This window comes from Stegostoma tigrinum, chromosome 31 (genome assembly GCF_030684315.1).
Source record: "Stegostoma tigrinum isolate sSteTig4 chromosome 31, sSteTig4.hap1, whole genome shotgun sequence".
Lineage (NCBI taxonomy): Eukaryota > Metazoa > Chordata > Chondrichthyes > Orectolobiformes > Stegostomatidae > Stegostoma > Stegostoma tigrinum.
In genome coordinates this window covers 9,714,186-9,729,110 of record NC_081384.1, presented here as the reverse complement: position 1 = coordinate 9,729,110, position 14,925 = coordinate 9,714,186, and the positions used below count along the sequence as shown (strand labels likewise).

The window sequence follows — 14,925 nt, the reverse complement described above, 5'->3', positions numbered from 1 at the left end:
CATGTAGAGTGCCAGATGTAAAACTTCTGAAATCATTTGGAAAACTGTTGTATCCTGTAATGGTGGGAGGATGGAAATTCTGAAAGGCCAAGTTCAAATGAGGGAAGTATGTGTAGTGTGATAAAGAGATTTGATAGCCTAGATATGGGAAGCCTTTTGCCTAAACTGGGGCAGTTCAGATAGGGCTCATAGTCTTAAAATCAGAGTTTGGCAGTTTTGGGTGAAATTGCCATTAATCTTTCACACATAGGACAGTGGAACATTGTAACTACCTTTCTCAAAGTTTTACTCTTGCTGTACTTAAGACTGAATTGGATGGCTTCCATCAAGGGTGTTAAGCCACGTGGAGAAAAGTCAGGAAGTGGGGTTGAGGTAAACACCAGCCATGATCTATTTGAATGAGCAAACAAGTTTAAGGTGTTGCCCTACATCTCTCATCATATTTAGAAAATGGCTTTCATTTTATGTATTTACATTGTCATTGTATTTTTAGATTACTATTTATATTTGTGCAGTTTTTAGTGAGGATCTGAACACCTAAATCTCTCTTCGCATTCTCAGTTCACAGTTCTTTGACACTGAAAAATTCCAATTTGTCCTCCTTGATTTTGAGATTTCACCTGTTGTAGTTTTGCCCATTCATAATCTGTCCCCAAGTCCATTCTTCATGCTTCCTTTGAAATGGCTAGCTGGGTTTCTAATATCCAGCATCTGCAGTTCTCTTTTTGCTAGGTTTATAACTTATTGCCATCTACAGACTTGGTTGTATATCAGTTCTGTACTCCAGTGCTTCCTAAAAGTTTTACTAGTGTGACTTCATTTCAATGCTTTGGACATCGTGTGAAAGTAAAAGTTTTTGTGGTAAGATAGCTGTTGAGCAGCCTGGGTTGAAGCAAGGCTTGCAGTAAGATGTTTTTCGACTATTGGATTCTGTATGGCACATTGCAGCTTGTTCATCCTGAATGAATTTTTGCTATCTAACTGTTTCTCAAGTTAGTCCAGTGTTGTTCCTTCCACTACTCCACCTGGAGTCGTCTTCGTCGTCATCATCATCTCCCTATAGTGTGGAAACAGGCCCTTCGGCCCAACAAGTCTACACCGAACCTCAGCGCATCCCACCTAGACCCATCCCCCTGTAACCCACCTCATCTGCACATCTTTGGACTGTGGGAAGAAACTGGACACGTGGAGAACGTGCAAACTCCACACAGACAATCGCCTAAAGGTGGAATCAAACCCGGTGCTGTGAGGCAGCAGTGCTAACCACTGCATCACCGTGCCACCCCCATTTATTGATCACTCTTGAGGAATTTCTTGATATAATTCCAAAATTTTTCATTAGCTGGTCTGCACATCCCTGAGGAGCACCACTAGCTGTAGTCTATCAATCAGAATGCTCTCATGTCATTCAAAAACATGTTCAAAATACTAAGCCTATTCATTATGCTTTTAATTGAACATTGCTGCAGTAACTGTCACATCAAATTATGAAGTCACTAAAGATTTTGGAAAGTAAACCTGGTTCATGAGCAATCATTCTTTTCAGAGACTAAGTCAAAAGATTTTCAAGAACAAAAGACAGTCATTATGTGTAATCTGCTGAAAGACAAAGCAGAAGGACATTTACTATTTGTGCATAGATCAGGAAAAATCACTTGTACTGTTGATCTCTGAGGATGCAGAGCTTTACATTGCAAACCCAGAGCTCAAGCCCTTCAATTAAGTATAAGAATAGGGAAGTGTTGTTGTAACTGTAAAAGGCACTAGTGAGACACACCTGGCATTTTGTATACAATTTTGGTCCCCTGCCCTGAGGACAGATGTAATGCATTGGAGGCAGTTCAGAGGAGGTTCATGGGATTGATTCCAGAGATGAATTTGTCTCATGAAGAAAAATTGAGCAGTGTAGGCTGGAGTTTAGAAGAATGAGAAGAGATCTAATTGCAGCGTGTAAGATGCTAAATGGGATTGACAAAGATGCAGGGATGATGTTTCCTCGTGGAGCAATCTAGAATGAGAGCTGATGGTTTAAGGTAAGAGGTAGCAGATTTAAAGCAGATGAGGAGAAATTGCTTCTATCAGACACAGAATTTATAAGTAAAAGATCAAAGGGTCACACCACTGATGAAGATGTTTTAAACAAACCTAAGATGCTGTCAAAGACAAATTTACCCCGTAGACTCTCGTGTGTGTGTGTGCGAGAGGGGGTGCGGTGGTGGAGAGAGAGAGAGTGTGTGTGTGTGTGTGTGTGTGTGTGTGTGACTTTGTGCATGTGAGAATATATTGTGGGGTAGAGTCACCTGTACTGCAACATGAACCAAAGATCCAGATAGGGGCTGTCTTCATGGGTTCCGAGTTTGGCTATCAGCCTCTGCTTGGCAACTCTGCATTGTTGTGTATTGTGAAGCCTGACTTGGATGATGTCTACCCGAAGATCTGAGGCCGAGTGTTCTCTCAATGTCTAACGCTTTCTTGCATACGCACTCTCTCATGAATCTGTATGTGTATTTGCAGATACATCCTATTTTTTCAAAAAGCATCCTATTTATAGACAGTCCATCAATGTGGCAGTTAATAAATTCTTGCTTTGGAAATAAAACCAGTCTGACTCCAAACCAAATCACAAACAGATTCTAAATAAGGTCCCACACCTAACATGCATTGTCTGACCTAAAATGTCACCTCTCTTTACTCTGATAAAATCTTTGGTTCTCTCAGAACAGTGCCTTGAAAGGAATTTGGGGATTTACATTTACATGTACTAATCAATTAACCTTTGATCTTTTACTTATAAATTCTGTGTCTGATACTACCCCTCTCTCTAACACATGAAGAAGGAGTGAGACTCCAAAAGCTTGTGTTTTCGAATAAACCTGTTAGACTATAACCTGGTGTAGTGTGGTGGATGCTGGAGCATTGAGTAAATTTAAGGAGACAATGGGCAAATTTTTAATTAGTAAATGCGTTAAAGGGTAATGGACAGCGGGAACGATGGTTCACTGATTAGCACTGGTGCCTCACAGTTCAGCGCCAGGAACCTGGTTTCGCTTTGGGTTACTGTTTGTGTGAAGTTTGCACATTCTCCCGTTGTCTGCTTGGGTTTCCGCTGAGTGCCACGATTTTCTTCCACAATCCAAAGATGTGTGGCTTAGAAGGTCCTGGTAAATGAGGGGTTAAAGGGAAAGTGCTGGGTCTGGGTGGAATGGCCTCCAGGGGTCGGTTGAATGGCCCCTTTTTGCACTGTAAAGATTACATGATATAATATTCCCTCTGCTTCATACACAGCTCCATTATTTCAGAAGATTTCTATGTGAACTATAGTTTCCTATTGCATCTACTTCTGAAATGCATTTGTAATTCACATTGAGGTAATATTTGTTGTTATAGCCCTTTACAAATTTAAAATATATACAATAAATTTTTGAATGGAAATATGTTCAGGTCACTTAGTATATTGCAGAATCTAGGTAGACCAGCTATAGAATATTTTATTTTTAAAATACAGAACTTGGTTCCATGTACTGCAAAAATCAGCAGAGATATGGTCCAGAATTGAAGTATCTTTGATGACATTGAAGACTTAATCATTACACTCCTGTGAAGCACTTTGAATTGTTTTATTATGCTAAAGGTGCTGTTGAAATGCTTTTATTATTATTCAGCAAGTTGGGGGAAGAGGGGTAAGATGACACCCTGGCCTCATCCTATTTTCAGGTAAATCCATTCACTCCCACATCAAGCAGGTACAAGAAATCTGACCAGTTTTCCCTTGCTGTTATTCTGACCAAGATCACCTAGTTCAGCTCCGAGGTGAGACCGAATCTTGGACTTTTATCATCTTTATGGCCTGACTCTTCTTGTTGATCCATCAGGGATATGGCGCATGCAGGAGAAATGGTTGTAGGTTATCCCATACAAACAAAGTGAAAAATGTCTTGCTAATTTATCATTCACAAATTGCTGACTCATTCTGATCTTCGGATCAGTGATGATCCAACGGGCAAATCCAGCCCAGATTTGTTAACACTTACGGCATTTTTGTCAAATTTACTTGAGTTTAATGTGTATAGAAATACAGAAACAAAGCATATAGCTCCAGTGCTGGAGGATTTTAATCCCGGAAACTCCAGACATCAGTTTGTGTTTTACCTCTCAACAGTGCCCTTTCTATCTGCTCTTCTTTTCCTTGTATTATAATGTTGTGACCCTCCTATAGCCAGCATTAGACTTGGCTTGATCTGAAAATTTCTTAACCCTTAACAGGCAAACTTGAATACTGGCTTTCCATATGCAAAACTATTCAAGAGTATTTGGAAGTAAAAGGCCACTTATCCTAGCCATCTATTCAGGTTTATCACAGTTGTAACTTTTCTTAGTTCTGCTTGCACTGTCAATTTTGGTGCCCTTCCCTTGGAGCTAATTTCAATACTCTGATTACATAAATCATAGAATCATATAGTACAAAAGAGGACCTTTGGCTCTTCGAGTCTGTGCCACCAAAAGTACAACATTACTTTGACTAATCCCACTTTCCCCCATGGGCCCATAAACTTTAATGTTATGTCACTTCAGGTGTTTGTTCAATTACTTTTTAAAGATTGTGAGCTTCCCACCTCGACTACCGTCCCAGGCAGTGCATTCCAGATTCACCCTGTTCATCCCCCTTGTAATTTTATACAGCTCTATCAGTCACTCCTTAACCTTCTCTGCTCCAAAGAAAGCAAACCTACCTTGAACAGCATCTCAACATGGCTAAGGTGCTCCACCCCAAACAGTATCCTGGTGAATCTCCTCTGCACCCCGTCTAGTGATCACATACTTCCTAAATGTGGTGACCAGATCGAGAGACACTATTCTAGGTTTGGCTTAACCAGAGCTCCAACATAACCTCCCTGCTGTTATGGTCTATGCCCTGACTGATAAAAGCAAGCATCCTGTATGCCTTCTTAACTATCCTACCAACCTGTCCTGTTACCATCAGAGATTTGTGGGCAAGCACCCTAAGATCCCTCTGTTCCTCTGAACTTCATAGTTTCATGCAGTTCATTGAGTCAAAGCTGATAAATTGGATAAGATGCTGTCTGCTGATTATTCGGAATGCAAGCTCATTGAAACCATTTCACTTGTGTCTTACTTAATAAATTGGTTCTTGGATGCCCTTTTGGCCTTTGGGTCCCACGTTTTTTTACGAGTTTTTTAAATGGGTTGGCTAATTCCATGCATGTTCCCATATTCTTACACTTAGCAAAGCCATTTTTTCGTCTCAGCATCCAGCTGTAATAAATCTGGGTTATCACAAGTCCTGTCACTTTCCTAAATGGTTACATTTGTCAGAACAAATTGTAGAAAAATGACATTAGTTGTAAAATGCAGTGTGATTGGTGTCTGAGACGTAATGGATATCTGCTCTTTTTGAAAATAGTTTTGTCTGCAAATGTTGGCTGCTACATAGGAAAACTGCCAGGAAACCAAGTAGAAGTAGAATGAGAGCACCAAATGATTATTTACTTGCATGGATTATGAGTGTGTAGTTTGGATCACCCTAAGTTCATTTTTGCAATGAATCTCTCTCTGTCTTCTGTCTATAATGATGACCATCAAATCTTGCAGGATTAACTTCTTTTTGTTTGTGTGGTTTTAAGTAAGTCAATTGCTGCTTGTGTTTAACAGTAAATGTATTTTCGCATGTGCCATTTGATATAACGTGTTAAGCACTTACATTTTTCCTATGTGCAGCTCCCCCACCACCTCCCCTTGGAATGCGGAATGGAGCTCGAGAGGTCCCTCCCCCACCACCGCCATACAGGACACCTTCAGATCCTCCAAATCGAGGGAAACCCCCACCACCACCTCCAATGCGAACACCTGCACCCCCTCCTCCACCTCCACCTATAAGAAATGGACATAGGGATCCTGTTGGACCATCTTCCAAATCATATATAGGTAAAAGAAGAGAAAATAAATGCCAAATTTTTTATAGGTTTTTAATCTGTTCAATCATTCACTTTCGGTGGGATTTTCTGAGACTGTAAATTGTTGGCAAGATACTTTCAGAAGATAAATGCAAAATGTTTATTACTTTTTTCTGTATTTCCCATCAATTATGAAAATTGGCACAAAATCAATTTCTTTCTTTTTATGTATGAAGATATCCTGGAATGTTTTTGTAGCAGAAATTCCAGTCTCTCACTAACCTTACTTGTAATATTTATTCTGGCTGTGTTGGTCCTCCTATTGGTGATTTAATGCAGGCACACAGTTTCCAGCCCAAAAGCTGGGTACAATCAGGGTAAAATTATCATCTGGCAAACTGAAACTTGTAGCTTGTTAGTTTCACACAAGCAGACTGAAGAAAACCTTGTCCTATTATATTACCTATGTTTTGCATTTTTATTTGCCAATTTACTTACCCATACTTGGCTTTTTTTGGTTATGGGATGTATGTGTCACTGTCTTGGCCAGCATTTCATACCCACCTCTAATTGAACTTAAGAAGGTGGTGCTGAGCTATCGTCTTCAACCACTGCATGCGTATGATGTAGGTACATTTAAGGAATGTGTTTATACACTTCTGGGGTTCATAGGTTCATTCGATGCAGAAAAGGGCCTTTGTCCCATCAAGCTGCAGCATGCGTATGATGTAGGTACATTTAAGGAATGTGTTTATACACTTCTGGGGTTCATAGGTTCGTTCGATGCAGAAAAGGGCCTTTGTCCCATCAAGCTGCAGACACATAACTATCACCAATGGCACACTAATCCCAATTTCCTGCACTTGTCCCATATCCTTGAATTTTATAATATTTGAAGTGCTCATCTAAATATAATTTTAAAGGTTGTAAGGTTTCCAGCCTCCGCTAACCTCCCAAGCAACGCATTCCAGTTTTCCATCATCGATTGAGTGGAAAAGGTTTCTGCAAATCCTCTCTGAATCTCCTGCCCCTTACCCGGAGTATAGATCTATAGGACATTGCAACTTCCTGCCGTCTTGTTGATGCATCTGTCTTCCATGTGTGATCCTACGCTGTAATTGCCAGCTTGTTAATCTATGGAGTAAGCTCACCACTGAGCCTTTGACTTAACATCCATTTGCACGTTTTCAGTGCTGTTGAAGTAATGATTAGGACAGGGAGTTTCAGCTAATTTATTTTCTCCATGAAAATGATGAAAATATTTGTAAATAATGGAATGAAGGAAAAAATAACATCTAAGTTTTTTTTTAAAAAGCCTTACTCTTTCACCTTGTTGGAATCTCCTTTACTGCGTACTGTACTTTTCTAGCTAAAAGAGAAAGAACATATAGATAGGATAGGTATGGTGGGATATGGCCCAAACGCAAGCAACTGGGACTAGTTTAATTGTAAAACCTGGGTGGTATGAACAAGTTGGGCCAAAGGGCCTGCTTCAGTGCTGTAAACATCAGTGACTGTAAGATGTTTCACTCACTGCTGTTTGAACGAACATTAGGAGATACATGAGAGCCAGCCATAGTGAATTGCTCTTTGATGTGCTCTTCTGAGAAAAGTCATCGTGCCATGCTGCCATCTTTTCATTACTGGCGTCATGACGTGGGCTGCTGACGTCAATAACTTGCCACATGGTCAACACAAACACAAGACAGTGGGCACCACAGCATTATGCCAATCTTAGCCTGCCATATGCTTTTTATAAAAAGCCTATGCTTTTTTAGATTTTTCATGTTTCAGCCTAGTGTTACTGCTCGTGTGTGGGACCTGATTAAAATGATCAATCTGCTTACGCTGGAGCCGTTTTAACTTAATAGAAGTTTTAACATAATATGCTTCTAAGACCAGAGGGCATAAATTTAAGGTGAGGAGCATGTGGTTTAGAGGACATCTGAGGAAGAATTCTTTCATCCAGATGGTGGTAGAAATGTAGAACATACTGCCTGAGAGGGTGGTGGAGGCAGACACTCGTGCAACCTTTAAGAAATATCTGGATGACTACTTAAATGCCAGGGCTTAGTAGGCTATGGACCAAGTGTGGGTAAGTGGGATTTGTGTAGTTTGCAGTTTGTTCGTTGGCGTTGATAAGGTGGGCTTGAAGGACTTGTTTCGATGCTGTGAAATTCAGAGATGTGGCCTATTCTGTTTTTAATTAGGCAAGGCTAAAAGTTGGCCTCCAAAGAAACACATTTCTAAACATGTGTTTGTTTTCTGACAGGCGGTAAATGTTTGAGGGTTATTGGTAGCCTAGCTATGCTTTGGCCTGCACGTGTTCTGCTCTAGCCTGTTTTGTACTTGCCAAAAACTGGCGTTTCAAAGGGAAGCTACATTTGGCCATATCTTATAATCAAGTCTAGAGGATATAGAGTTTTATTCCGTTATTATCAACTTGTAGAATCCCATTGTAACCCATTGGAGCTGACATAATGTTCATTTTCTAGAGTGGCAGAGTTTTCTGATCACTTCATGTCCTGCATTCGTCCAGAATGCTCATGACTTGCATCAACTATTTGAATTTTTAAAAAAGTCAGTGTTTTTAAAATTCTCTTTCTCCTAGATGACTTTGAATCAAAATATTCATTTCATCCCATTGAAGACTTCCCAGCGCCGGAGGAATATCGACATTTCCAAAAAACGTACCCGAGTAAGCTGAATAGAGGTGAGTCCCTCCAGTTTACTGTTTGCTTGTGTGCAGGGATTCCAGTTTTAATAATGTGTTCAGCGCACTCCCTGATCAATTATTTGTCAAACATGACATTTCTGCTCCTATAAAACAAGCTTATTTGAAGGGAATTGGTCTTCATTTTTATTCTTGAGGCATATGTCCTGTAGGTACCAGTGTTAGAAAAACACTCTTACAAATGTGCAACTGATTATGCATTGGGTTACTTAGAATTACATTCAGTGGTTTGCAGTGCCATGACAAGGCAATTCAACCCAACTGATTTAAAATTGAGATTGTTGAATGTTTACATGAACCAACATCCTCATTTCATCATTGTTCAAAACCTTTATCTTATGTGTTTATCTGGCTCCCCTTAATCACATCTTTACAGCTAAAGGATTGACGGAATGATAGAGCAAAGAAGCTGATGACGTCTGGTTTGTCTGTTGCATGGTATGAGCTTACTTCATGACGCATAATTTTTCAATGATTAATTTATATATTGATGTATCCATGTGAGAGGAGAAATTAAAGGAATGAGGTTTATGTGGTCTTTGTATCATGTACAGACTTGATTTGTTCCATTATAGATTATATTCGACTTGATCCCATCTTCATGTCTGTCTTAATACTTCTATATTTAGAGAAACAATGTTTTTAAATTTAAACAACACAAATAGTACAAAGCAAACAATCAATACATTTTGGAGCAATGTCTACACCTGATTTGGTATAGAAAATTACATGTCTAACACAGGACCAGGAGTCAAAATGTCTTTGGATGATGAAGCAGCAATCCTGATGTGAAAACGCATCCGTTATCATTTTTGACAACTACAAATCAGCGCTCGGTGAAGGCGGCCTACAAGCACCTTCGTAAGGCAGCTAAGGATGGCAAGAAATTTGACTGCAATGTCAATCTACCATATTAAGTCAACAAAATTAATTGACTGAAAATAGTAACTGTATCCCAAGAGACCACCTTCTAAAGACTAACTGCACACACTAAATTTTATAGCAAAGCAAGGCAAATGAAAGTGTTCAGTCTGATGTCTTAAAATTTCTGAATGTTCAGAGATAGCGAACATTTTAAAAATTGTGGAAGTTTGGAGCTAGAAACAGAGGAGGAGTTAATGCACCTATTTGAATCAATTGTGAATACGTCAATTTAGACCATTGAGTTCATGTTATGGACGTCCCTGGCGACTGCATAAACAGGATTCTCATTTGTATGTTCAGGCATTTAGTACAATTTCAGTTCCTCTCTTAGAAATTGACTTGCACTGAGCATGGAGAAGGTGTCTGGTTGTCCAGCTAGGGTTTCTTAAATGGCTGTTGCAGCCTTAGTAACTGCCATTGAAGAATGGCAATGTTCAGAGGATTTGTTGAAATGATTTCCTGCAGACCTACAGGGAACAGGAGTGCTTAAGTCTATAGTTATTGTGAATACCCATTTATTTCCCATCTTCAGTTCCCATTCCAACCTTGTCTTGATTATTCTCAAATGCACGGTCTACCCAGTTAAATAGTGTTTTTCAAGACACAGGCCGGCTTGATTATTCATAGCAAGAAATCTGCCCACATTTTCGTCATGCCTCACAGATGAATGTCCAGTTGGGCAAAGCGCCACAGGAATGGAATAATTTCCCACTCTGGGCCAGTCTGCAGGAGGAAGGAGGGGAATGTTGTAATAGGTTGTATATCTCGTCCATAATTCAATTAAATGCTACATCTCATCACCATAAGGCTCGTCTAATATAATTAATCCTGCCCATCTCTATACTGTTTGCTCGTGGTATTTGCTGACCCATGATTTTTTTCTTCTTCCAGTTGTTCGAGGGGCACCACCTCTACCACCTGTAGCAAGGTGATCTGTGACTGTGTGGGTTTGGCTATTCCCCACCTTCCCTGTTGTGGAAGACTGATGCTTTCCCTCCCTTCCTTTTCCTGGTGTACAGCTCAAGATCCTTAACCACTTCACTACGTTGAGGCAAAACCTCTTCAGATCTGCTTAGAGCATGCATCCTAATCTGCAATTCCTGTGATTCAGATTGCACAATCTTTGACCTTCACATCTTTCAGCTCCAGGAATTATCACTGCAATTGGGCTGAACTAATGGAAAGTTGATGGGATTGTCATGATATTTTTTTAAGTTGAGGGCTTGTAAGGTGTTTACAGCCACCAGAGATCCAAGAATGCATGCCCAGATTTCACTACAAATGAATTGGAACACATGGAATAATGTGTGTCTTGTTTCAGTCTATACAACGTGGTTAAAATAAATCTTTCTAAATGGATTTTGATTTGAAATATCCTTGGACCTCTGGTAGATTGGTAGAGTTATGGAACACTATTGGGTATACATGGACTGGTTGGTAAGACTAAAATTCCCACTACATTTATTTTTTTGAATTGTTATTCCTATATCTAGCTGGTCCTTGCCTTATACATTGTCATGTTGTCGGTACCAGGTTTATTATAATGTATTTACTCAAGTACAGGAGATATAGTAATCATTGTTATAATTCTTTATTTGTAATTGTACAGAGCTTGTAAATTAGGTAATGGTGGGCTTGATGGACGACACTACTTTCTCAGATAAAGGACTGAGTTTCTTGTTTTGATTGCTTATTTCTATCTACAGCAGAGGTTTCATCATTTATTTAATCTGGAGCAGCAGAGCTCATGTTGAGGGATGCTGACTGTATGTGTCATTGACCAGGCACAAATAAAGTCTCTTCTTGGCACGCATTGGGTATGAGAAATGGCCAATTTGGCATTCACCAAGTTGGGGTGATATCTCCTGGTACGTGCTAGGTACGAGCGATGTGAAATGCACTGTGCATTTTTTTTTTAAAGCTGTAACTTCAGGCCAAAGCACTTTGAATTTGGTGTTTTTTTTGTGTGTTTGTCTGTAATGTGGTACTTTCATACAATTCTTGGGAGCCCTGTACACTGTTCAGCAGACATCATGTGCGGTGCTACAGTACCAGCGAGTCTAAATCTCTCTTTATAGGAACAACCGCAATTTCGTCCATAGGTAAACATTCTTCCCTGTCTCTCCCTCTCTCTCTCTCTCTGTCTCTGCATTGTTGGGAAGTGCGGTTTGCGTTAAGATCCTGAACTGATGCTGAGCAATCTATGGAACTGTTGGCAGCCTTCCATAGAGGTATTTTTGACAGAATTATAGTAAATCTATAAAGGGAGGGGAACAAAATATCTACCAATAAATCAATTCATGAACAATTAATAGATTATTCTGTTGTTGGCTTTTTAATATTTTATTAAAAGATCAGTTTTATTTTTGAGCCAATCATAATGGGTACGGCCCAATATTTTATTCTCACTTGATCATCGTTTAGATCCTGCAGAACACTGATGTGATTGCTGTAATAAGACAGAATTCTTAGGTGGGCTGTGCTTAGTTGTGTGCCTGACCTTCATACAAGGCTGCTAGTTTACCATTTCCTTGAGTAAAAAGTGGGTGGTAGTCCTTGGAATTTTGGTGGAAATCCTGAAATCTCGCCATGGAATTTGATTCATTCAATCACTGTGAAGCAGGAGGACTTGTTTGTTAAAGCGGTTAGTTAGCATAGCATGAAAGGTATCTTTACATATATTTTTAATGTGTTAACTTCCATGTGAATGTTGTTTAAACCACCTACCTTAACAAGAGAAAGCACTCTGCGTTGGTTCATTTGATTGGTATGGGGAAGAGCATTCTCACGAGTGCTACTATAGGTGTCAGTGGTTCACACTGTTTCTAATGAATAAATACACCTAGCAATGCAGTTACTGAGAGTGACATTTGAGTGTACCTGTTAAAGGTGCAATAAAAACAAGAATCTGGCTGCCATACTTTTGAAAACTAGAAATATACCCATGGAACATAGAAAAGCCCTCTGCTACATGATCGCCTGAGTGGCATCAGCTATCCTTATCAACTGTGTGCTGATCCACATCTTGCTTCTGAAAAACACCTGGATGTATGACATTTTCAATTTTGCATTTGTGAAACATCATTGACAGGTTCTGTAAAATTAACACTAAAATGTCTTTCACCATGCACGGAGCAATTTTATAAGATTTTGACTCGCTGGTTTGTAAAGTAAAAAATGTACTTGCAAATATACTCAAGCTTATCCTACACTTCATAAGCGTGATAATGGGATGGTTTACTATACTGTACACAAGTGCATGCAATTCAAATACTGCAGAACTAGCCCACCATGCTTTGTCCAGGTATCAATGGACCCAGTGTGTTTGCATTTGCTTCTGGCTGCGGTTTCAATAGTGTAGTCAGTGAACATGAAGAACTTTGTATGATAATCATTTGAACCAATAACTCTAGTGACCATTCCACAGAATAATCTGATCCAGTACTGGTGACGTCTTTGTTTCTCGTTGAAAATCTGGAACTTGTATCCTCAATCATCCAGCACACACCAAGAAAGGAAAAAGCAAACAATGAACTGGGCAAACAGCAGACTGACAGCTAATGAGAGCAGGATTTGTGGGTTTTAAAATAAATTTGATTTCCAGCATTTACTGCAAGTATCGTAGAGGTTTAGCAGTGGTCTTCAATACAGGACTGAAATCTGGGATTTGTAATACAGGTTTGAAATGTGCAATTATTGGCACTGGTACCGACGCATGTACAGTAATACCAGTGCCGGTATGTGTAATAACCATGCCAGTACCCTCTATGTATAATGCCAGCTTCACTACTAGTGCACATAGCACTGGCTCCCTAATGTATGGTGTATGTAATATGCCAGTCCAGTACAGGTCCAATATTTGTATTATTTTTTGTTTTTTTTCCTCATTTTGCAATTGCCACAAACATTGTGCCTTAAGGAATGCACCGGTGTTTCTGTGTTGCTTTGATTTGCTGTTTTATGTGCGTACAAGCGCACAGAAATAGGACAGAAGGACTTTTCCTTCCATCAGATGTTGCCTGTTTTGAGTCCTGTGAATATTACCATTTGTGTGTCACCTGAGGCCACCTATGGTGGGTTTCTTTTTCCCCTCCAGTAGCTTTTCCGTTAACATGGTGGGTACTCTGCATTCAAATTATTAACCTCATTATTGTTAAAGTTATGTTTAGCTGGATTAATTTATTGTCTTGATTTATCTTTCAGTTTATGGTAATCTAATAGTTTTCGTGTCCCCCTCCTATGGTTGATCTGTGCAGGGTTTGGGGTAGTCTCTGACTATGGATCTGGAGTGTGCTGTAGTTTCCCCTGCTATGCAATTCTTGATTATGAAAACAAAACTTTGTAATCTCATTTCTTGAAATGGTACAGCAGCCTCTTCTGTGGGATTGAAAAACATAGAAGATTTAAAAAAAAGGACTCAGATACGGAGAATGCAATAACTGAAGCATTAAGTTCCCATGTTTATTGCTGTATCATGCAGGCCAGCTGGACTTGGTTCTCTGTTAATTATCAAGAAAATTGAAATAAAAATAATCACTTTAATTTTTCTTATTTTGAGTGCTGAAGTGTGATTTGCTGTTGACTCAATTGTTACTGTTCCAGTTCTTGATTCATTTTCTATGTAACATTATTTGTGTGTTTTATAAAAATAACTGCATCATTATTAAGTTCTGTTAATTAGATTGCACAAGAAAATAACACATTACAATCCCTACCCATTTGTCAAAATGAGGCAAGAGGAGAAAAATAGTTTTTTCTTCTCTCCTAACTCCTGTGCCAAAAAGTCATTTGCCAACTTAATCTAATTGCACACACAAAATGTCTAGATTCTGAGGATATTTGCAATGCTAATTAAATAGCATTTAGTTCCTTTTGCAAGTGCTTGAAGTTGCATTCTCCCACTGTGAAGCAAGTGGAATTAGATCTCTATTCCATTTTTTATTTGCCTGAATTGTACAGTTGTCATAGTTGTACAGTTTGTCACAAACTGCATTGCCTGTTAAGGGATCGAAACCTATCGTTGAATGTGGGAGGACAAAATACTTGAGCATTCCTTAGGTTGGCAGTGCTCTTTTTGCAGCTGAATTCAGGATTTCCAAGCTGACCAGTATCTGCAAAAATAGGTGAGGACATTTCACAACAGTGTCTGCTATGACAACCACAGCAGCGATTGTGTAGTAGATGACAAAAGAAAACAAGTCACGTGTTGTCTCAGGGCTGGAATCCTGATTAGCTTTTGAGAATAAGATTTAATGGAACCACTATTGTGATATACCGTGTTCCCTGACTACTCTGACAGTGTAATGAACTGTAATTTCAACAACTCCCACCTTGAATAAAATATTCACCCAAAAT

General features: G+C 39.4%; 1 protein-coding gene across 3 annotated transcripts in view; it reads left to right on the top strand.

The window, feature by feature from the left end:
• Positions 1–14,121, top strand: part of wipf2b (WAS/WASL interacting protein family, member 2b) — a 55,141-nt gene extending 41,020 nt beyond the window's left edge. For 2 of the 3 annotated variants that reach the window (XM_048560497.2, XM_048560498.2), the window contains 3 exons: positions 5,737–5,943; positions 8,524–8,625; positions 10,462–14,121. In XM_048560497.2, the coding sequence (XP_048416454.1) occupies positions 5,737–5,943; positions 8,524–8,625; positions 10,462–10,502 (350 nt within the window). In that variant the 3' untranslated portion in view covers positions 10,503–14,121. Of the gene's footprint in view, positions 1–5,736; positions 5,944–8,523; positions 8,626–9,022; positions 9,085–10,461 lie in introns of all 3 variants that reach the window. The other variant, XM_048560500.2, reaches the window with a different exon arrangement.
• The last annotated feature ends 804 nt before the right edge of the window (positions 14,122–14,925 follow it).